The 25430-nt window shown below is 35.5% G+C and overlaps 2 protein-coding genes across 4 annotated transcripts in view; both read right to left on the bottom strand.

Moving 5' to 3' along the window:
- Positions 1-4273, bottom strand: part of LOC113051913 (leucine-rich repeat serine/threonine-protein kinase 1-like) — a 79929-nt gene extending 75656 nt beyond the window's left edge. The window contains exons 1-2 of one of the 3 annotated variants that reach the window (XM_026216093.1): positions 3918-4273; positions 2272-2452 (exon numbers count right to left, since the gene is read on the bottom strand). In XM_026216093.1, coding sequence (XP_026071878.1) covers positions 2272-2344 — 73 coding nt within the window. In that variant the 5' untranslated portion in view covers positions 2345-2452; positions 3918-4273. The remainder of the gene's footprint in view (positions 1-2271; positions 2453-3917) is intronic. The other 2 variants (XM_026216090.1, XM_026216092.1) reach the window with 2 other exon arrangements.
- A 1494-nt stretch (positions 4274-5767) lies between these two features.
- Positions 5768-24643, bottom strand: LOC113051918 (aldehyde dehydrogenase family 1 member A3-like). The gene is made up of 13 exons (XM_026216098.1): positions 24317-24643; positions 23528-23632; positions 22788-22928; positions 20739-20868; positions 15733-15794; positions 13147-13275; positions 11771-11884; positions 10801-10903; positions 8720-8904; positions 8477-8641; positions 8038-8195; positions 6750-6824; positions 5768-6439 (listed from the first exon to the last, which is right to left on the bottom strand). The coding sequence occupies exons 1-13, from the start codon at positions 24419-24421 to the stop codon at positions 6364-6366; spliced, it is 1548 nt and encodes a 515-aa protein (XP_026071883.1). The 5' UTR covers positions 24422-24643; the 3' UTR covers positions 5768-6363.
- Between the last annotated feature and the right edge of the window lie 787 nt (positions 24644-25430).

Genomic DNA, 25430 nt, shown 5'->3' with positions numbered 1-25430 from the left:
AAGACATTTAAAAAAAAATATATATATATATATAGATATATATATATAAATAATAATTTAATTTTATTAACTATGAAATAACAACTGCTTAGCAAATCCAAAATACATATGTCTACAAAACTAGTTTCAAACTTTTAGCAGAAGCCTTTACCTGTAAGTGTTTTTAAGAACAAGAGAAACTAACTAAACCAAGCGTGTCTAAGCCTTTGATTGCTAGTGCATATTTAAAAAGCCGTTTCTGGCTAATTTAAAATCTGATATGAGTAGCTATTAGTCAGTTATCAACAACAAATGAGATGGAGCACACTCAGCTGTGAATCTGTGGTCATGCCTATATTGATCAGCAGCCAAATCTGAATAAAGGTTGACAGCTGAACCCACTGTACATGTAATGCTGACACACAGGCCAGTGTATATGTGAGAGGAAGTGACGTTCGCTGCTATAAACACCTATCTGAAGACCGGCCGAGTTTCACTTCATATTACTATATATATACACCGTGCAGACTGCGAGGTTCCTCGAACCGTTACTGCACTACAGATGGTGTCTCAGGGGTGAAGAGAACAATAAAACCATATACACGCTGCTCTTTACATGCTACACCAGACCATTTTATATCAGTGCCACAATACCACACTCTCACATGACACAGGAAAGCTGCTGAACTGGTGATTCTCTCAGAGGGAAATATTAACCTTCATAGTGGTATGATTATGCAAAATGACTGATTCAACAAACCTCACCACATTCACTGGCAACATGCCATCTGTAAAGCAATGAGGAAGTTTCTCCGACTTCATGCCTTCGCTGAGAAAAATGGTTTAGAGAGGATCTGCTTTTAATCTGTCTGCATGAGAATTTTTTTTTTTTTTTTTTTTTGGTCTTTGTTGCAAGCAGGTTACTGCCAGATAGGGTTCAAAATGAACACTGAATAAACGGCTAAATGTGACAAACATACAAAGATAAAAAGGCGAGGTGTACCATACTACAAAATTAATGGTATATACTATATTTCAAATGATGCAATATCCAGGGTTTTCTGCAGGTTTTATCAATTAATTTAAGACTGATTCAATACCAATTGAAGCCAATTTAAGGAATTCATCGAAGGACACACAATACATTAATAATGTGTACAAAAATAGCTTAACTACAGGATGGAAATGACTATTAATATGGATTAAAACTAACAAATGTATGCAAAAGAGAGCTCAGAAAAAAAACTTATTCTTGACATATATGTTCCTGTTTTAAGAATAAACTCACTTTGTTTTATTCAATTTCTAAAAAAAAAAGGCAAGTCTTTGCAGTGCCATGACTTTATGAACTGAAGACTTTCTGCTCATATTTAAGACTTAAATTTGTGGAAAGGTGAATTAAGACTTCTTAGGACCCTGAATATCATGATTTGGCTCGTTTCCGTATTTCAGTTGTGTGCGGCATGCGTAACTCAAACTGATGCAAAATCAGCACATTTGACAACAAGCTTGTACAACGCACTCTACAAGATCATTGTGATGGCGATACAAGATAATATTGTGGATATTTATATGATGTTGATGCTCCAGTGTGTACTTGTGTGAGCGCTCTGTGAAGACCATCAAAGATTTCTATTTATAATGTGTTTTTGCAGCGATGAGCAAAGCAGCCAATCACAGACATTTGTGTAGAGCGTGTGAACGTAATGACCAATCAGATGGTCCGAATCCACTCAACAGTGTTGAAAACGCTGGAGTTTGTTTAAAGTGACATTACAGAGCTCAGCCAAAGCATATTCATCAATCCGTTCATTATTTTCATTATTTTTGCACTCTGCGTAGTTACTGCCTTTTTGCTTTGTAGGGCAGAGATTTATCATGCAGCATCAGGGACTATAATGGGAGCACTCTATGAATAAAATAGACATTTTTCATACTGTTAACTGCACGATGCAAAGAATCAGGACTGACAACCTTATTTAAATGGTGTATTGAATCCAACAGTGATAAGCATAGTAACGCATGAGGGAAAATAAACTGACACCGTAGCCTCTGTCAAAGATCTGTGCATTAAATGCAAACTATATAGTTTGCATTTAAAGTGAAAACGCAAAGTGTAAATGCAAAGTGATAAATCTGACACTTGTTCTATGTAATGTTTCGCTTTCTCTACGTAGAATATTGCATTATACAAAATGTGCAATCTATCTAGAAAAAGCGAAACATTACATAGAACAAGTGTCAGATTTATCCGTTTGCATGGACCCTGCTGGATGTGTGAGGTTTTCTTACCAGCTTGCTCCTCCATGCCGCTGGTGCTGCCGCCTGGATCCGCAGTCTCTTTGACGTACCAGTACGACGACATATTTCAGGCTGAAAGCTGCCGAGTCATTCGGAAGTCGTCTTTTCTGACTGAAGATACACTAAATGGCCCTTCAGGAACAGAGTGCATGACATCCATCCATGTGTTTGTCTGCAAAACAAAATTCAGAGACACTTTAACATTAAGAAGAATGCAACAGAATAGTGGAATATTAACTGCATTGCCTCATTAACTATAAACACTGACAGCAGACAGGTAAATCATAAAACATGTCACAGACTCACTGCTTTTGACATTAAAGGCAACATGAAATAAAGTTCAACTCTTTCCTGGCCTCATTGATTAGTACAGATTATCTTTGTGGTCTTCTCCTTTTGAAATGCACTCTTCCAAAGGTGCAAAAAGTCCAAAACTGTGTTTTTCTTGTTGAATATCCGTTCTGTCTCTCAGAAATAGCAGGGTATGAACAATGTTTTATTTAAATATGAGGATTCATTTTGAATATTAAAATCCACCGAGGCATCCGAGACTTTCTCATGCAGTTCCTTGAACATAACGCCACTGCCAATCTTTTTATAGTAGTCCAATGTTAAGGAAGTCCACTCATATTTCGCTTTCATTTATGAGAGCTCGAAGCCAACCCAATCCAAAGGCTAATTGTCCATTTGACCAGTTCTTCCAGACGTCTACAATCCACCACAAGAAGCCAGAGCATCCAGCAAAAACCCTTTTCCACAGCTGAAGTGTTGTGCCAGCTAAAGACGGGACTCATTTTTCCTTGGCTTGAGGTCACTGGTCATTTGGTCACAAACAAAACAAGCTTTCTTTTGCGAGTTACAGTAGGCTACATTGAATTGTAACGAGTGTCCTCTGCAGCTCTGGTACGACCCCACACATTTTCTGACTCTCATTTTGCAATTAAAAGCTTTGAAAGAATGGACGTGTCCCATGAAATCAAGAATACCATAGTAAATATTGAATACCACATCAAAGAATCGAATACTACCAGTACTTAACTTGGATTTATACTCCAACTATTAAAGTTTACAACTCTGCTTAGTCAAAGAGAAGACACCGGGGCTAGTTGTCACATACACTGCAGTGATTCATTCAGTGTTTTTAATTTTCAAACTGTTTCATAAACACAAACTTGAACTAGACAAATATGAATCATTAAACAGTTATATTTTTATCCCCAAAACATTTGGCCCACTGAACCAACACTGACCCAATAGCAGGTTATGCTGTCACACGGCCTTAAGTTGTCACAATGGAAACAAAATTGATTTTTCAGCGAACTTTTAAATATTAAAACAAACGAAACAATTCATGAACAGCACGAAAAATTCAACATGCAAAACCACTGCTACAAAAAAAACCCCCAAACCTATGGACTTCTGTCTCCAAACTTCAGAGTTACTGAGATTTATGGCAACTTCCTCGTGTGACAACTTGCCCCAGTCTCACCTGTTCAGAGTATCTCACGTGCACGGCGCGCTTGATCTACAATCGAGGCTGCGCGCGCTCCAGACTTAGTTGCGTCTCAAATAACGCAGTTGAGGTGAGGAGCTACGCAGAAACTAGTCAACATCAGAAGATAGTTTAGTGTACTCACCACATACTTGAACCCGAGAGCTGTGCTGTAAACCGCGGACTAAAGCGGGGCGCCTGTGCGTGCTGCTTTCGGTTTGGATGAGCCAAGTAGACGCACGCCGATCATACACAGATGTCTACTTCCTGATCTGAGGGACACACTTCTTTTCTTAGGAGCCGAGAGCCCGTGAGTGCGCGGCTCGTGCGTGCGCGCGCTCCGCCTGGAATTTCCGTAGACTTCTGCGGTTTGAGTTCATTCATGTCTACAGATGACGTCACAACCCCGTGTGAAACTCTTTCTTCTGCTTAACACACAATAAATATGCCTGGATATTTTATGGAAAAAAAAAGACAATTATGGTTGACCCACATTAATTCTTCGAAATATTGCAGGCCTGTCATTTGTGCTCTAGAAAAGAAGGAAACTCCTTCTCGAGAAACCTGTTTACATGGTTAGGTAAGGTTACATGATTGTTAGTGAAATGAAGTAACTGGTTTATTTCAGCTGGATGTGTCCTCACAGGACATGTTTCAGCATGTTTCACTGAATGTGCACGTTCAAACATTTGGGTCTCAGGTGTAGAAACAAACTACAGTCTACAAAAGAGGACACGCTGCATTTCTTTTGGTATAAGGGTATGTGTTCAACAATGGGACTCTAGAGGGGTTCAGAGGGCTTGTTTCTTACTATTGTGTAATGTACAAGTCATATTACAATTTTTTTTACTTTTTACAATTTTGTTCTACTTTTTATTCCTTCCTCTGCTGAATTATTAGTATTTTTTTTTTTGCTTTTGAACATTACACCAAAGCAGGACCGTAACCACCATAGACATTGAGTCTCTCTCTCTCTCTGTGTGTGTGTGTGTGTGTGTGTTTGACACTCCTGGATTTTAAAGTGAAACCCTGTTTATTGTCATGACCCTTAATGTTGAAACAAGACATCGATGTAAGATATGGAAGTTGCAAATCATTTAATATTAGTCAACTGTTGTTGTTTTTTCTACATTATAAATATGGAGAGAGAGATGAAAGTTGCCTTAGTGAATGACCTGCATCTGTGCATCTCTTTCTACAGAAATGAAGCTGTGAGTTCAGTTAGTTAAAAACTGATTTGACCTCCTCGTTGTTTAATGCACTGCCGTTCAACTTCAGTTAGAGTTTTAATGATTTTTACTGGAGTGTATTTATTTGATCAAAAATACAGAAAACACAACTGTAACACTATGAAATATTAAATATTGGTTTCCTGTTTTAATGTAGTTTAAAATGTAATTTATTCCTGTGATGCGCAGCTGTATTTCAGCATCATTCCTCCAGTCTTCAGCATCACATGATCTTCAGAAACCATAATGATATGCTGATTTATGAACAGTTGAAACTGTTGTGCTGCTTTATTTTTTTTCCTTCTGTGACCTGTGATACTTCTTTTATTTGTATTATTATTTGATGAATAAAAGGATTAAAAGAATAGCATTTATTCAAATTAGTAATCTTTTTTTAACAATATATGTCTTTACTATCACTTTTTATCCATTTAACACATCCTTGCTGGATAAAAGTATTATTTAAAAAAAAAAAGAAGAAGAAACTATTTACTGACCCCAGTCAAATTAAAACCTCTTCCTAAAACCTCTAAAACCTTTTTTTTTCTTTACTTTTTTATTGCCTTTTCTGCTGAATTTAGATTTTTATGTATGTCTTTTCATTTATTTTATTTACAATGATTTTATTTTGAATTTGAATTAAATTTATTTTAAAGATCAAAAAGAATACAGGGGGAAAAATCTGAATCAAAATCTAAATCTTGGTTAAAGTGATTTAATATATACATACATATTGTGTGTGTGTGTGTGTGTACTTCTAGTACAACAGATCACAATTTTTTTTTTTTAAATCGATAGCTATTTAATAAGTCAAAGTAAACAATATATTTAAAGCAATTGCATTGATTCCCCTGTCATATGATGTGTATGTACATTAAGAAAACAAAATCATTTTAATTCTAATTATACATTAATATATGCAGGGCAACCCACTGTACATATACAGTGCAGAGATGTATTTATCAATTCAATTTACATTCGGCATCACAAAACCAATGTAGAGTAACAGTTACATAATTTTTGCAATTCTGTTTAGTGCCACTACTGGAGCAGAAACGCCTTAATTTAACTTAAACCTCAGGCTTAAGATGGATTACAGGATTATTTATAAAATGCAATCAGAAACTTGATTTCTAAACACAAAAAACAAATCATGGTAACATAGTTAATGTTTAGCTGCCATGACGGGAGACCTTTAAAACCTCGGAGATGAACTGGACCTCCAAAACAAAAGAAGCAAAGCATTTAAACATCCAAATTAAATACAAATAACACACACACACATGTTCTTTTCAGTCTGTACAGCACATCTACATGAAATGAACCGAGAGGAGCCTGATGGGGAAGCCGTTGATTGACAGGTCACAGTGTCGGCTGCTCGCTGAGTTTGAGAGTGATGGCTTTGACCTCGGTGTACTCCGCCAGCGCATACTCACCCCTGCACACATCGAATATTGTTATTGCATGCATAATCACAGGAAAATAAGCTTTTCCAACTCTAACCCTATGAAGCCTCTCCTGTATCATATTTGATAAGCAAATTAACTAAATTATCAACACGATCATGACTTTGCTGAAAAACCTGTTGAACACAATCTACATGTTTACATCGTCTCATCAGACATTTTTAGTGAGTAAAGGGTGGAAAACGGTCTTGAAACTCAAAAGCTATGGTGCAAAGAGCTCTACTAACACTAGAAGTAGATCTCAGAGAAACGAAATGAGGAGGTAAAGATGGCAGCACTCACAGCTCTCGGCCGTTTCCTGACATCTTGAAGCCTCCGAACGGAGCTTGAGCATGTAAGGCGTTATAGCAGTTCACCCTGGAGAACAGAAAGAGACATGACCTTTGACCTCTCCAGAAAAACCTCAGCTATCAACAAAAGGTCACACATCACCCCCTGCTGGCCAATTCATACACTGAGGTCAGAGAGGACACAAAACTACAGTATGCATTTTTAATTATGTATTATAATGATATATTAGTGCTGTAAAACGATTAATCGCATCCATTTGACATAATATATGTGTGTGTATTGTGTTCATTTATCATGTACATACATGCATGTTTTGATTTAAGAAAAGTGTTACGTTTATATATTATAAATTATATTAATATTAATATATACATTTAAATACATGTAAATATTTACTAAATATATGCTATGTGCGAGTTCTTTTTATATATATATATATATATATATATATATATATATATATATATATATATATATATATATATATATATATATATATATAAAATGTATATATATAAATACACACACACACACACAACAACTATGCACAATACACACACATATTATATATATATATTATATATATATATATATATATATATATATATATGTTAAAAAATATTTCGATTTATTTATCGCGATTAATTTTTTGACAGCACTATTAATTACGTAATTATGCATATATTAATATATACGTCTGTGTGTGTGTGTGTGTGTGTGTGTGTATACACTGGCATTGAAAAGTTTGGGTTCGGTAAGATTTTTAATAATATATTTTTTTAATGTAAAGTCTCTTCTACTTACTAAGGCTGCATTTATTTGATTAAAAATCCAGAAAGAAAACACTAATATTGTGAAATAATATTGCAATTTAAAATAATGCTTTTCTATTTTAATATACTTTAAAATGTAATTTATTCTTGTGATCAAAGCTGTATTTTCAGCATCTTCAGAGTCTCACGATCCTTCAGAAATCATAATGATATACTGATTTATTATCAATGTTGGAAACAGCTGTGCTTTACTGTCACTTTTCAATTGAACATCCTTGCTGAATAAAAGTATTATTATTTTCTTTTTATTGCAAATTTTCTTTTTTATTTCAATATTTTTTCGTTTATTAGAGTAATTATTATTAAATTAGATAGCAGCCTGGTATTGTTCCTTCTTCTTTGTAAGATATCAATATTAAAAACCCATATTGGTCAACGGCTCGATTGTCAAGTTGTGTATTTTTCTAGTGTAGCAGCTTACAGGAAGAGTTTAGTGAGTCTCTCACCAGACGGTTCCCGCCTCCAGCGCCGCAGACACACTCATGGCCCGCTGGACGTCCCGTGTGAAGACGGCCGCAGTCAGACCGTACTGTGAGCTGTTGGCTCTGTCGATCACCTCCTCCTGCGTCTTAAACTTCATGATGCACTGAACCGGCCCAAAGATCTGCAAAACACACACATCAGCGCAGGCAGCACACATCTACAGCTGCTTACAGGGAGAGAGCAGGTCTATAAAGGCATAATCATCCAGCAGGAGGCACTACAGGACACTTATTCAGATCGGTCACCTAAAGAGCTCAACTATAGGAGAGCTGTAGGTTTTTAAATAAGTGAAAACATCATCATTTTTGTCAAATTTTAAATTAGCAATTGTATTGATCTGCACTGCATGTAGCTTTATCCCCGTGTGTTTTACTATTGAAAGCGCGCAGAGGAGTGTGGCACCTCTTCTTTGGCGATGCGCATGTGGTCTTTGACATCGGAGAAGATGGTGGGATGGATGAACAGACGTCTGTCCTCCACCGCACAGCCTCCACACTCCAGCGTCGCCCCTTCCTTCTTCCCACTGTCCACCAGCTCCAGGATCTTCTCAAACTGACGTTGGTCGATCTGACCCAAGAGCAGAAACACATAAGAGCTGTGAATAGAAGAAGAGAAACGACTCTCAAGTGAACACAAGGATCTCACCTGCGGCCCGTGTGAGGTTCGTGGCTCCATAGGGTCCCCGATCGCTATATTTTTGGCTCTTTCGACACTGAGACGCACAAACTGGTCATAAACTGGCTCTTCCACGTAGACACGTGATGCAGCGGTGCATGCCTGACCCTGGTTGAAGAACGAGCCCTTCTGAGTCTCCTCCACCGCCAACTGCACTGCACACACACACACACCAGTGAGCACTCTATACAACACACTTACTCTTTTCCCATGCCCTTATGTTTTGTTTGTTTCAGTGCAACTGCAGTGCATTACGCAGCAGCGCCGATGTTCATGCTTTGATTCATTTGTAAACTTGATAACATCGTGCATTATATCATTACACCGTTTCTGGAGTTTAATGAGCTGTGCATTGGCGTAAGTCTGGGTTTGTGTGCAGATGTGAACATGCATAATAATAGACGCATGTGAAGCAGCGAGTTCACAGCTGCACGGGTGGTCTGGAGTATTGCAACATCCCTGGGGCTGAATAAACTTCCCCTTAAGAAATACAACCCACACCACAATCTATGAACTTAAATCACTGTGTATTGATCTAACATGTACTGTATTTAGCAGCTTAACCCTATAAAGCCTACTGTGTCATATCTGATATATACACTGTTCAAAAGTCCTATTTAAACAAACTGAGACAGACTCAGTCCAGAAGAACTGTGGCAAATATATATGAGCCTTTAAGCATGTCAGGGTAATTAAGCAATTTACATTTATGCATTTGGTAGACGCTTTTACCCAAAGCAACTTACACTGCATTCAAAGCATGCACTTTATCAGCTCATGCATTTGCTAGGAATTAAATCCATGACCTTGACATTGCTATAGCCCTGTCAAAAATGTCTGAATGTCATTGCATTCAATAAAAAATGACTACTTGTGCTCTCAAATTCTGCAGAAGCTTCACTTCAAGAGACACTTACTCGAGAAGCATAATGACTTACAACATTAGGTTTTGCTTGCTGAAAAATGAATCAAAACAAAGTGAATTCTGCTTAAAATTTAGAAAAACTATATATAAAAAAAACTACTGAGTAAGGGAATCATTTTTTGAAGTGTTACTTTTCATTACCTGCTTCTTTTTGATCGGCTGGTGTTTTGCTGATTTTTAGTGGATGCATAAATGAATTATGAACATGTTCCACTAATGAGTCACGAACACAAAAATTCTGTTTGATTTCACTTTCAACTTTTGCATTATCATTTAAAACCTGACAAACATGTTTGTTGCAAACTTGCATGTTCATTGGAATTATTACTCATTTTTGCATATAAGATCAGAATAATATTGTAATGTTGTATTATAACATTATTTTATGTTGAATACATTTAAAAAAATGCACTTTTTAAAGGCGCATAATTTTTTTTTGTTTATACTGTAAACCTAAAATACCATAGAGGAGTACATTTAGATTTACATTTATAAATATACTAGCGTTTATCCAAAGTGACTTAAATCACAGGGAATACAAAGAGAAGAAAACAATCCAAAAGAGAGACACAATAAATTTTTTGTATGTATTTATATATGTATTAATTGAATTGTTTTATTCTATTTATTCTAGTGTTCCTGTGACGCGAAAGGTTGTGGGTTCGATTCCCAGGGGAACATATGTTAGGAAAAAATATGCTAGCCTGAATGCACTGTAAGTCGCTTTGGATAAAAGCGTCTGCTAAATGCACAAATGTAATGCATATTTATTTCATTTCATAAAAAGTAAAAAATTATGCAAAATAATTCCACAATGGATCAATGAAAATTAAATACCCCAGAGAGCCATGCAATACTTTATTATCCCCCTAAAAAACTAGCAGATGTTTGATTAAAGTGTGCCGCTTCACTTTAAAACGAATGCACTTGGTTTTTGTTTTCTAATGCAATGACATGCAGACATTTTTAAGTGTCTCTCAAGTGTTTAAATACACTCCCCTGTTTTAAATAGAGACCTGCAGGTCTTCATTTGGGAGGATACTGTACACATCGTTCCCATTCCCTGTATTTCCCAGCGTGCTCATTACTGTTTGAGCAGTGGGATCTGGGAAACCACATCACTCACGGTCTGAGTCAGCAAACACAATGCAGGGGTTCTTCCCTCCCAGCTCCAGAGTCACTCTCTTCAGGTTGCTCTTGGCTGCCGCTGCTTTGATCAGCTGACCCACCTGAACACAAACACAGCACAGGACAATAACCAGAGCGCTCACTGACCATGTGATTTATGACTGTCAGCTGGTTTGTTATGTACATAATGATGGGGAAACTTGGCCAGAACAGCCAAGCGCTTTGAAGCATTACAGTTCAGAGCGCCGAGATTCAGCTCACGTGAACAATGTCAACCCAATGGTTTCACGCTATTTCCAGAAAATAGCATCTCAAATGTATCTGTTAATCCTCTCTGCAATCCAAGTAATAAATAAATGAATGTTCATATAGAATTTTTACTGTATTTTAAAATGAACCAAAAATTGTGAAGATATGAAAAAAAATGCAAATGCATTTTTTTTTGTATTTATACACTGAATTAGAAATCAAATATAAATGTGTGTGTCTATCCTTATACATTATATTTGACACATTTACTTAATATTTGCATTGAATAAACAACACTTTGAAGTGCACAGATAAAAATTATATCTTCAAAATGTTGTCAATTCAATGCAAATATATTGTAAATTTGTCATATAATTATGTATATATATAATTTACACATTACACATTTTATTTTAGATTTATTTCCAATTTAAATGTATTTCTATTATCCGGAATATATTTTTTACAAATGCATTGTAAATGCATTGTTTAAGGCACATTTTGGCATGTCGAGGTCTTAATAAAATAAAATTTTAATTAAAAAAAAAAAAACAATTCTCTAATCTGTACTGCTTACCACGTTTATTTAAAATGTATATTTGCATGGCAGAAATATAGAAATAATACGGTTTATCAATAATTGCATTCGTGTCATCAATCAGTTGTGTCTCTCTTAAGACTTTGAGCAATATGTTTTTCCTATCCCATAATTTCCTCACCTCTGTAGAGCCTGTAAATGCCACTTTGTGGATGTTCATATGACTGGCGATCGCCGCTCCAGCCGTTGGTCCAAACCCAGGTACGATATTCACGACTCCAGGTGGAAAACCAGCCTGTGTGACATGATGGCAAGAACAGGCTTTATATGTATTATTTCTAAAAACATGCAAGCTTAATACTGTTTCATATGACTTAATACTTTCCTCTGAAGGAGTAAGCATGAATAGGTCAAAAAGCTTCCCAGACGGGGACAGACTCAGCACAAGTACACAAAGACATGCTTTTCTTTTGAGGATTTAAACCACACTGATCCCATTCACAATGATGAAGACATACATCATCTCTTTTTTAGATACAGACTGCTTCAAAAGAAAGAAATGGCATGTGTCCTGCTCTCTTTGAAGAATTAAACATGATCATTTGAGAGTTTTGTATAAAACAGCAATAACTCATTACCTACAATGCAGCTTAGTCATTTTGTAATAGAGCCAGGTTCCCAACCGGGTTTATACCCCTCTAAGGTTTCAATTCTTCTTCAGATGTATAAATACATATATTTAATTACTAGTGGTTACATATAAGATCAGATAGCGTAATGCTGTATTGTAATAGCGTAATATTTTGCGTAGTTTTTATTTGAATGCATTTTTTTTTTACATTGTAACTTAAAAAAAATAATAATAGTACCTTTAGATTTGTATACATTTATGAATCAAGCAGACATCCTAACCTTTTTTTTCTGCTAAATGCATGAATGTAAATGCAAACTAACTTTTAGCCACCGTTATGTATGTTTTTTTTATACATTTTATTTTATTATATCTTTTATTTCATAAAAGTAAAAAAAAAAACAATATACAAAAATATGTTTGATTTTATTTGATATTATTTATTTATTTTGATATTTTTTATTTACTTATAAAAATGTTTTTTTTAAATAAAAGTAGCAAACTATAGACAATGATTTGCTTTTTTTTATGCTATTGATTTTTTCTTCATTTCATTTGATAAAATGTAACAAATTAAACAAAAAAAATGCATTATTTTCATTTTGCTTTATTTATTTATTTTTAATAAAAAATAACAAATTATACAAAAATAATGGCTTAGTGTTACAATGGACCAATCAGAATCAAGCATTCCAAAAACCAACATAATACATTATCATATAAACTGGAATGCACAAAACCTCTGCCAAACTTTAATTTGGCATCATAATCCATATCCATCATGAAGCCACGGTTGAGAAACACTGTTTTACAAAATCTGGGATGCGGAAAAAGGCAATGCTGATACAACCAATCATCAACCGGTGTGAATAAAATCTACTCAGCAAACGAGAATGCCAAAGCAAAGCAATCCCATGAACCCTTACCTCCTTTATGAGTGCTCCGACGTGAAGAGCCGTGAGCGGGGTCTGTTCAGCCGGTTTAATGACCACCGTGTTCCCGCAGGCCAAAGCCGGCGCCATCTTCCACATAAACATCAGCAGAGGGAAGTTCCACTAAATACAGGAGGCATTCAAACAGATTACATCAGGAATAGTTGACATCACATTGTTTTATTACTAGAAAATAATGCACATGCGAGGTGGTATTTCACGGCTTGTGTGCATTATTTTCTAATAATTCAATGGACCGGAGTCAATTATTCCACTTCTACTGCGGTCCCCACACATCAAAGCATTGTTTCGATGTTTTATATCAAGGCATTGATCAGTATTCAAGTGTGCCATCCACACTGACATTCAATACAAAAACACTCCATCAAGTCTAATCGCTGTTCTTTGTTAAACTGGTTACATAACTATGTACACAAATCACTTGTTTACTAGAAGAGAATAGTTATTTTTACATCTTTTTGGATGCTGTCATGGCAGTTAACCGTGTTTCTGGATTGCATTCCCACTTTTCTTGTTTTTCTTTCTGAGTGAGTCATGTGAACGCTGAATGCCAGCGTTGCTTTCCCTAATTACCAATCCCAAATATGAATAATGACTTTATGATATAATCTCCAGTGTCTATCAACAGTTTGTGCTTTGTTTCCAGAGCAACATAAGACAATAAAAAGCCATTTTCATTAATGAAATAAGATTCTTGGAAAGCCTGATTTGATAAACGATTCCTGGGATTTTGTAACTTACAAAAAATTGAGACAATATGGTGAATCATTGACGACAATTCAAACAAGCCGTTTACTTTAGTTAACATGATCTAAGCAAGAGCAATCCTTCTACAGCATTTATTAATCTTAGTCGATGGTAATTTCAACATTTACTAATGCATTATTCAAATCAAAAGTTGTGCTTGTTAGCATTCGCTAATGCACTGTGATTTAGCATGAACTAACAATGAATAACTGTATTTTCATTAACTAACAAAGATGAATAAATACAGTAGTTCATGTATTTTTCATTGTTTGTTCATGTTAATTAATGAATTAACTAACATTATCTAATGGACCACTATTCTAAAGTGTTACCGAAAAAAAAAAAATTGGAAATTCCTCCATTACATATAAAAAAATGAAATGACACAAATTTGTGCATTTCACTTGTGTTTGAAAAACAAAAGCCTTCCAAAGACATAGTAATACATGGTTAAATAATCATCTGATAATTCAAATAGTTAATGCAATGTTGAAATGTTGAGAAAACAATTAATAAAAATCCAGTGGTCAAATGTTATAGTTATGAATAATTTATTTCTAGTGTATGAATACTGTGTAATTATGTAATCTGTTTAGGAGTATTTTAAAATGTAATATAATCTAATTCCAAGTAATTATTTTTTTTGCAATTTGTTTAGATAATCCAGTTTACGTGCAATCAGTTCCCAGTTCTTTAGCGTGTATGGAGATCTTTGGTGGTTTCAGAGAGTCGTGAGCTTTCATAAACATTCATAAGCTTCAACGGCATGTGAGATCATAATCCAGTGTGCAGTCTGCGAGAGGGAGCGGTGTGTGTGTGTGTGTGTGTGTGTGTCTCTTTATCCAAGGTGTTTCCTTACATGCATCTGAAAGACTCTAGACAGGCGTTGGCTTCAGTGTATAAACAAAACCATCATGTGCATGTGATTCAGCGCTCACAGGATCCTATTGTGTTTCTGATCTAAACCGTGTCCAAATAGGTTTCTTATTTACATTATCTGTTTAAATGCCAATACTGTCAAATTCACAAATGAAGTGCCTTTTGCAAGTGTTTGAGAATAGGATTGATCAAACAATAAAGCAATTTCATGCTTTGTTTATATAGATTACAATTGGATATAGTTAATCTAAAACTTATACTATAAGCTACTAACAAAATGTACAGATAGGTTTATTTACTTGCATAAATTGATAATAATCAGGAATGTTTTCTGATCTGCAAATCAGCATATTAGACTGATTTCTGAAGGATCATGTGACACTGAAGACTGGAGAAATGATGCTGAAAATACAGCTTTGATCACAGAAATAAATTACATTTTAATGTATTTCAAAAAGAATGATAAATATATATATATATATATATATATATATATATATATATATATATATATATATATATATATATATATATATATATATATATATATATATATATATATATATATATATATATATATATATATATATATATATATATATATATAATCATTCTTTTTTAAATATATATAAATATTTTTTTTTTCAAATTGCAATATATTTATAAAATTTTTTTAATGAACTATATATATAAATGAAATATATATATATATATATATATATATATATATATATATATATATATATATATATATATATATATATATAAACATTTTTGCAAAATAATAAAAAAACAAAGATATATGCAAAATACTAATTCACTCTAAAAATAATTAAAAATTGGGATGTGCCTCCCGATTTGCGATTCTGTGAATCCATGCTACTTTAAATGCTCCACAATTGAAATGTGAATGAAAAAAAGGCACAAACTCACCGGAATAATTGCTCCGCACACACCGATGGGCTCATGTTTGGTAAAACACACAAAGTTTTCATCTGTAGGGAGGACAAAAAAAAATAAATAAAAAAGAGGAGGTCAAGAGGCACTAAACGTTCGAACACACTAAGCTCCCCTTTGATATACAATCATTGTTTCCTTGGGAAGCTCTTGGATGTGACCACCGAAAACCAAACATGAGAGACAAAGCATTGGGAAAAACACACAGCGATGGTTTCAATGGCCCACACAAAGCTCTGGTCAGGAAGAGTGTATATGTTTTTCCCTCTGCTTTGACTGGAGACACACTGAAAGGAGAGAGGCCTGAGGTGTGTGAGAAGTCTGGGCAGCAGTTCAAACCCGCTGCTGATCTGCTCTTGGCTCGGATGCACAGCTTTGTTCGCCTCACCGCTCTCCTTCTCGCCTTGCTCTCTCTCCCAGGAGTCAGATATCCAGTCGGGGTAATGTAAGGTAGCAATGCTGTTTTATCACATCTCTTCGCACTTGAACCTTTCCGTTGGAAAATGCCAGTAAGACTGGCCAATTCACCACTTCCTTGTTCCAACGTGTCTCCAGTTAAAGACTCGAGTGGCCTCGCTACGACTGATTATTGAACATATTTCACCTAAAAATGTACATTTTGTTATTTTTAAACTCACTAGCATATTGTTTCAAACCTCTATGCTAGTGCGGACGAAGATTTTCAGTGAATAATAAGAAAATAAAGCTGTGGATCAACATGACGGCCTATTAAGTCCCGCATTTACTTAATCAAAAGTACAGTAAAAAACAGTCATATTTTAGAATCTTTTTTAGAATTTCAACTATTTTCTACTTGAATGTATGTTTAAATTAGGGATGCACGATAATATCGGCACAATATCGGTATCGGCCGATAAAAGCTTAAAATGACCATTATCGGTATCGGCCGATATGAATATTTCTGCCGATGAGCCAAACCGATATTCTCCAAGTGAAATAATTGACCTGTTTTTCAGATGTGAATGTCTGTCTACATTTGTAAAATAATAAATTTATGGTAGAATCAGTACAGAAGAGATACATGGATTTCTCTTCAGTAAAATTAAAGTTTAAATATATCAGTATATATTTGTATATATATCGATATCGGTATCGGCATCGAACAAAATTATTTTGAAAATATCGGCATATCGAATATCGGCCAAAATCCAATATCGTGCATCCCTAGTTTAAATGTAATTTATTCCTGTGATCAAAGCTGTGTTTTCCCTTCATCAAAGATCCTTTGATGAATAGAAAGTTCAGAAGAACAACATTTATTTGAAATAGAAATCTTTTGTACTTTTGATCAATTTAATCCTTGTTGAATAAAAGTGAAAGAAAGAAAAAGAAAGAAAGAAAGAAAGAAAAAGATATTAATAAATAAAAAAATGTTAGAAAGGTAGTGTATCAATTGCAGATGATAGATAGATAGATAGATAGATATATAGATAGATAGATCTAGATTTAACTGTGAAAGAATAAGCATAAAAATAATACAGCACACACAAAATTGTCCATTTCTGTTTGTATTACTGTTTTACCTGGTTAAATAAAGGTTAAATAAAAATAAATAAATAAGTAAAATAAAAATAAAATAAAATAAAATTAGATTGAACTTTTGGTATATATATCTTAATTTATTCAACTAGTATTTAATTCATTTTTACTTCATATATAAAAAGATGAATGACTATATTTAAGCAATTACACATTAAAATTTGGCCTTTTTTTTTTTATAGTAGTGTTTGTAATATATTTGATGATTCATTAGAGTATTATTAAATCATTCTAGCAAGATATTAAAGCTAAACTTCACTGAAATCGTATGAGTTGTTGTCTACGTACAGCAGTCCAAATCAGGCATTCGTGAAGTAGCATTTTACTTATGATGATGCCCATGCAGACAACTTAGAAATATGACATAACTACAAAAGATGCATTCAGAGTCATCCAATTAAAACCACAGGCCAACAACAAACTCCCAGGCACATGCGTGACATTTCATATATGTGTGCCTGGATACATGGGAGCCACGTCTGTTAATCTCCTGCAGCCGGTGTCTCCGAGCCCTGACCTTCTCGTGTTTCCCCACGCCGCAGTGTGTCGGGGTGATTACAGACTTGACGACTCCCTCACACAATGCTCATCTCTGGCTGGGATCAGCCAGCGGCCCTTTCTAACTGATCCAACAGCGCTGCTTATCAAAGGTTACATTTACACCCATCTAGAAGGGCTTTATTTCAGCAAAACTGTAAAGTATCGCCCTCAGACTTTTAACGTCGCCGCAAGTTTAGAGAAGCAAGTAAAATCATCCGTCTGCACTGAAATAAAAAATACTGTAATCTGACATACTAATAATGAGAACTGAAAGTTAGCACAAATCTGAGGTTTAATATGCATTTATGTGTAAACACGTTTCTGAATTATAAAAAATATATCATATTTGGAAATTACCAACATGATCATGACTTTGCTGAAAAACAATCTACTTCATGCCTTTGATCGTTTAATAAGTAGTTTATACATTTTTAGCAAGTAAAACAATATTTTTAATACTGTAGAATCTTTATAAACATAAGCATAAGTTTCATATTGTTGGTAATATTTCAAGATGAACATTAACTGGACAGGGAGCATCTTAGGTTTACTGAATTATCCATACATTATTATTTAGAAAATATATATATATTTTTTTTATTTGAGTATCAGGCTTTTGAGGAACGTTTATTTGTTTAGCCTTCAATCATCACTGCATTGTATTTTAAGTTTTTAAACTACAGAGCTTTGATCATAAAACTAAGCATTTAAATGACATCTTACTAAGACATATAAAAGGGACATATACTGATATTTATGTACATTTTATGAAGTATTTATGATTTTCATTACAAGCTATCAGAATGTGCACCTTACGTTTCTGGCCATATATCAACATCTAAAGCAAACCAAACCGCATGTTTTTGCTCAGTTTAGTTGTTTTTTCCCCCAATTATGAGCTTCATATTCTCATTATATCATACTATATTAGCCATAAAAACTTTACATTTCAAATATGATAAACAACAACAACAACAACAACAAAAATGCATGCATCTATTTTTTGGGGGGATTTTGTCTAAAGGTTCAATAAACTGTTCCATTTCTATAGTTTTTTTTAACTATTATTTCATATGTCAGGTTTCACAGGCTTACGTCGACCAAATGTCACAAGTGCATGGAAAAGACAGCTTTATCTGGGGTGTATTTCCCAAAAGCATAGTTGCTAACCTGTTAGCTGTTAACCTGTTAGTTGGTTGGCAATGGGAAATTGTATTGCAACCAAAAAAAGTGGCTAACTTAGTTAGCAAATATGCTTTTGGGAAATGCACCCCTGGTCAGGATCCAGTGCAACATCCATGCAGCGAACCCCCTCTGGCTGTGGGCGGAGACGTCAAATTGGCCAGATTGGTTTTATAATTGGTGCACCGACAATCCAGGTTAATCCACACAATGCAATGAACCATAAACGACACATTTTTCCAAACAAACACTTGAGTTGGGCAACAGGCGGTTGACGTATGCTAATTGGCAGCCGTTATCAATGGGGAGATTCAAAGCTGCTTCAGTCACGCCCCGTGTTCAAGCCCTCAAAAGAGCGAGATATTGTATCTGGCCACTGATTCCCTGAACTCCGGCTCATCTGCGGCACCAGCAGTCGCACCTCAGCGATTAGGATCAGAGCCTCTTCCTTTTCCTTTGTGTGCCAGGGCTTTCGTCTTTTAACGCTGTATTTGAATCTAATCAGGGGGAAAGGAGGGATGCATGTTTTGTCTATTGAGTATCCTGGAGTGGCAGGAATGCTGGGGGAAAAGGAAGAATTAGAGAGGGGGATGATGATATACCACCCAGGGCTGAAGGTAACTCATCAACCCTTTCATGCTCATTAACTCATCTAAGAGGAAGAGGATTTTGAGAGACACTGTCTGGCTTGGACGTGTTCATTATATCCACAGCAGAGCTGAATTGAGAGGGACTTTTAAACTGGAAATTCGGAAGCACACAGGAAGCATAATTCTTCAATGCAAATTTCAAAGCACAGCGTGCAATTTCATAGATAATGACTATTTCCAGACAGGTTTCCAGTCTGAAACCTACAAGTGACTTGTTTACAGTTGTGCATCCATATTAAACTGGCATGTGAAATATTATTTTACCAGTGATAAAGATAAACACTTGACTTTTTATGCAGGTATAATTAAGATTTAAATGAATTCATACACTATCACTCAAATATTTGTGGTTAGTAAGATATTAAATGCTAATAAAAAAAAGCTGTTCTTTTGAACTTTGTTCATCAAAGCATCCTTTAAAAAGTATCTCAGTTTTCAAATCAGCATATTAGAATGATTTCTGAAGGATCATGTGACACAGACGACTGGAGTAAGGATGAAAATTCAGCTTTGCTTTTACACTTTGCAATATACTGCAATTAAAAGCAGTTATTTAAAATTATAGTAATTTTTTACAATATTACAGATTTTACTGTATTTTTGATTACCGTAAATAAATTCAGCCTTGGCAAGCAAAAGAGACTTCTTTTTAAAAATATTACAAAAATCTCACTGGCCCCAAAAATAATTTTTATAGTAGTGTATACCTGCTTGTAAGCTGGTTTTGTTTTTCATATTTTTTTAAATACCAGCTATGAAAACTGAACATATTCTGTAATACTCAATTACTTTTAATGTTATGAAAAGTAAGTGCAAAACCACTTAATTTCCCAGAATGCTATAATTTACCCTTAGTATTCGAGATATAGAAATTCTAATTCTGTATCCTGTGGTGCATCACCAATTTAATTCAAATTAAATCTCATTATTTGAAAAGAAGACAATTCTTAAATTGAGGATTGGTCCGCTCTGGTGCATGACGGTCAATCACGGCACTAAATGAATGAGCTGATTTGACTGAGAACACATTCAGTTGGCCTCTATACTCACCGACTGGCATGGTTTTCCCATGAATCTTGTCTGTCCAGCCAGCGTAATATCTCAGGGTCTTAATGCTGCCGTCCAGATCGACAAAGAAGGCATGCAGGAAGGGTTTGCCAGTGTCCATTGACTCTAGAGTCTAGAAACAAAAAAGCATATGGTTCACCTACTCCAAACCAATTCTGAGAGCATAAAAGCATAAAGTTATGATTTTATTAGCAATCTGTTTCAAATTGCCATTTTTATTGGGCATTTTCGAAAAGCATGCTCATTTCGAGAACTACAAATTTGACACAAAACAACTTTTTTTTATGCACGTCAGAGGATGCCAAGATTTTAATGTGCATGGGGAGTTTGTAGGGCCAGAAATGAAACAATAACGCAAACAATAAATTCCGCTGCCCTCTAACAATAAAAACAGTGTCAACGTGAAGAAAAAAGTATGTGGATAAGACCGCGGCTGAAGTCATTGGCAGAGTTTACACTCATGAGAGCCGAAATATGGGACGCTGCCCATCAGCACTGGAACAGATCGATTACTGTGCACAAAACAACAAATAATGTTCAAGATTACTTAAAATAAGATTACAGTTCTAAAGAATGATCAATCTGACATCTCAAGCTACTGACAGCCTCACAAAATTAATCACACTAGATGGCTGGGTGTGTTTTGCATTTCTGTACTTAAATCTATTTGCGTGGGAAACATCGAAAACTGCATGAGTGTAATTGTGAAAAACGCATGCATTACTTTTGATCCATCCCTTTTGTTCAATGCATGACTGAAAAAGGCACCATAAATGGCTTAATAACAACAAGGCAGAGCAGTATAAGAAAGAGGTCACTTTAACCGATCTCGAAATCTGTTCTTTATTTCCCTATGCAAGTGCTCTGGGTTGAAATTATACTTCAGAATCACAGGACATGTTTGCAATTAGTGATCTAAAAACATTACTTCACTCACATCTGTACAATTTCATTCACAAATGCGGTAACTAACTAATATGATCTGGCAGTAGAACAGGGTGAAAACCAACTCAAGCAAGGCTTTCATTTTGTAAAACTGAAGCACTTGTGATACTGTACCGAGACAGCTCCAAAAAAGCATGAAAGCAAACAAGTTGCTTTCTCAAAAAAGCATCTAAATCCTAACCTTTGATTGGGGTTTTGATGTTTTAATTGACAAGACTTCAAAACCAGACCACCGTGTCCATGCTCACACCTGCAGTAGAGTTTGATGAACGCATTCAGACAGGCGTGACCGCTTATGGACACTGCAAGCGTGTGATGTGATTAAACAGACCGCGGCCATTATTATGAAGCAGCAAGTGTGCAATTTCAGACCACGGTTTTGGTGCAAAATTCAATATGCTCATTTTACAATCTGCAACACTTTCAATTGGGAAAAAAAGTTGCATTTTGATTGCGCTCAATTGGTTCATATATCCTGACTGAGGAGTTTCCATGAAGCCTCTTTATTTTAACATAGTGATCTGATCTGAAGCCATCTATAACATTTTGACATGAGCATGCTAGATAAATCCTGATAGGCTATAAAGACACGTTTGTTATGCTTGTATCGTTTAAAACTGTCTCATTATTCATTTTGCAAGAACATCTGTGTGTGTGTTTGTGTGTGTCCTAATTTAGTGTTTTCTTTTTAGTTGTATTGTTGTGTATTATAAAATAGCCCTTTTTTCACTGTTCAAATGCTAATATGCAAAAACAGCACAGAAATCTGGCCTTTAAATAATGCATTGTGGATTGAAAATACAGCCGGATGTAAAGAGTTGGATCCCGCTTTATTTTGCAATGCAAAGGTTCGCCATTTTATTCGAATGTACAAAACTTCCGATTCATTGGCACTATATTTAAAAAACTAGAAGAATCAAAAAAGGCAGTAGGCTAAGCAATGTTGTCTTTGATTATGATCATGCATTAAAATAATATGACTAACAAATACCAGTTTGCAAAATCAAGCATCAAAACGGAAGCATGGTAGCGACGCGAATTTCGCGTAGTCTACATCGCTTGCTTAGTTAGTTAAGCCAGACTCACCGCGAGCACCGCGCGCTCTCGCTCCAGCAGATCCGCGAGTCTGTGCAGTAACCTTCCCCGGCTCGAGGCGTCCATCCGCCGCCACTGCGAGCCTCTCTGCCCGGCCGCTCTGGCAGCTTTCACCGCCTCATCCACATCAGCCTGAACAGTCACAGTAACAGTTCACACTCCACTCCACACAAGCAAGGTCACTCGATTAGGCTATTATCAGCAACCTTAAAATGAAATAGCTGATGATTTAATTATTTAAAAACAAAATCACCTGATCATATGCATCTTGAATCAGCTGACAAATCATAATATACTTCAAAAACCATATGCAGCTTATTATTCTGAAATCATGCAGATGCTTATTTGCAGAAATAATCATGTAACAGATCAAAATCATAAAATAACTGCAATAATTACGATTATATATCGTCATATTCACAGTTTAAGAGACAATAGTGTAGTGTATTCTTAACAAATTTAGGTCTCGTTTATTCTTATATTAGCTCTCAAATCAAAAGTAGCTTTGCAATTACCTAAATACACATTCTTACATACCTGACAAATCCTTAAATCCGTCTGTGTGCATATTAATGGTTGTACTTGCTTAACAATACAATCTAATTTAATTTCAAATTCATATATTTACATGAATTACCAAAAGTCATAAATGAATGGCAGACATTCTTCCAATTCACTGTACATGTTTATTGATTTTTAATTAGACACCTGATGAGTCAAATTCCTCTTACTTTATCCGCTTCCTCGACGTCGCAGATTTTGACACCTGTTGCGGGGTTGATTGTTGTAAACTTCTTTCCTTTGATTGATGTGTGCCATTCATTATTGATAAAAATCTGCAACAAATACAGTTAGACTACAGTGAAGCCGGTTTCCCATAGCAGTCAAGGCTGATCCACTTCAGAATAAAAGAAATGGATAAATGTCAATGTCTAGTAACTTGCCCACAAATAAGATTAAAAATAATTGACAATTATTAATAAATGTTAAAATCTAGTTCATTGACTACACCACAAATATAAATAAAAAGCAAAAAAATAAATAATAAATGAAAATAAATGTCCATAAATATGAATACAAATATATTTACAGTGTGAATGATTGTAAATATCTAGGTCACTATTTTTATATTTATTCACAAGTGATTACAAATTAAATAAAAAATGTAAATACCTTGTTTATTAACTTGCCTACTAATATGACAACATGAAATAATTATAATATTATAACCTTCTTATAATATATATATATATATGGTTCCTATCGATAATGTACAGTACTCAAATTATGTTCTTTAAATCAGTGTATCAGTTTTGTTTCGGCTCTTTTTTTAATGCACCAGTACAGCTTTTCTAAAGAACTATAAAAGTTCTTCAGGACATCAGTCTCTAAAATGCTTTATTTGTAATAGCAATGGCCTAAAGTTTCTTGTAAATGTCGTTGATGAAGCCTAAAGCACTACTCAGACTGAAACTCCTCATGCTCTTGTAGTTGATCTGTCCACTTGATCTAGCTCTTACCTTAGTGTGTTTAATCTCAGGGATTTTCACCGGCTGAGGCAGAGGCGGAGGCGGAGGGCATGAGTTTCGAGGGAGCCCGTTCTCTATAGTCCCGTTCTGTGCCATTAGAGTGAAGTGCAATAGAGATGAAGATCACAGATCCCTGTTCACTCCATCCAGCACACTTTATAAGAACTTTTTTTAAAGGTCCTCCCACTTGGGGCAAGTGTGCACTCCGCCTACCATGACAAACACAGTCTCCGTCCCACCGGCCAGTGCATCAGTCTTTCAAACACAAAACATGCTGATATTTCCAGTTTCCATGATGAAGTTTCAGGAGCTCAAACGTGGAAAATAGCTGTGGCTAGGAAGTTTGGGAATGTTTAAGACACTCGCCTCTGAAACCAGACACGACCGGCTGTGTCTTCATGTCAGGCACTGGACGTAATGAGTGTGAATTAATTGCCTGAATTAATATTTACATGGCTTTGATCTTCTGGCGGGACGATGGATTTGAAGCGACGGCGGGCCGGGCATCACAGATGCATTCTGATGTTCATCACCACGTTGGTTTTTGCACCTGGGCCTGGTGAAGTTGAGTGGAGTTGAATACGTGCAAACAAATGCTTTTGTTCGGCGGGACAAAGACTTTCCCAGCTTCGGGCACATAGTTGGACACTGTTGCCATTGTTTCCCCTCCATTGCTTCTTGTCACTCTTCTTGTCAAAGTTTAATTAGGACAACGAGCTCTCGCGGGCCCATTTCTCACTTCAGCAGGTTTCTAAACACTTCCTAATGAGGGCAAGGCTCACAGAAACTGAAAAACGCACTGGGAAGGGAAAGCAGGAAAAGTTGCATTGGAAAAATGCATCGTATTTCATACACTAAAACCTGAAACACACACAAGTTTCTAATCACAGGGACAGAAAACAGAACACACTTTTTTGCATATGCACATGATCAATTGCATTTCAAAACGGCTGACAAATGTGATACATGGCAAAATCGTGGGAAAGTGGAGGCAGGTGCCCTCGTCCTCAAAGCTCAGGTGCTCCGGTTAATTGGCGTTCCACACCTTTTAAATGAAGGTCAAGTCTCTTCCCCTCTCCAGCCTTCAGCGCCGTTTAGCAGCATT

The sequence above is a fragment of the Carassius auratus genome, chromosome 32 (assembly GCF_003368295.1).
Source record: "Carassius auratus strain Wakin chromosome 32, ASM336829v1, whole genome shotgun sequence".
Taxonomy (NCBI): Eukaryota; Metazoa; Chordata; class Actinopteri; order Cypriniformes; family Cyprinidae; genus Carassius; species Carassius auratus.
This window is presented reverse-complemented; position numbering and strand designations above follow the sequence as displayed.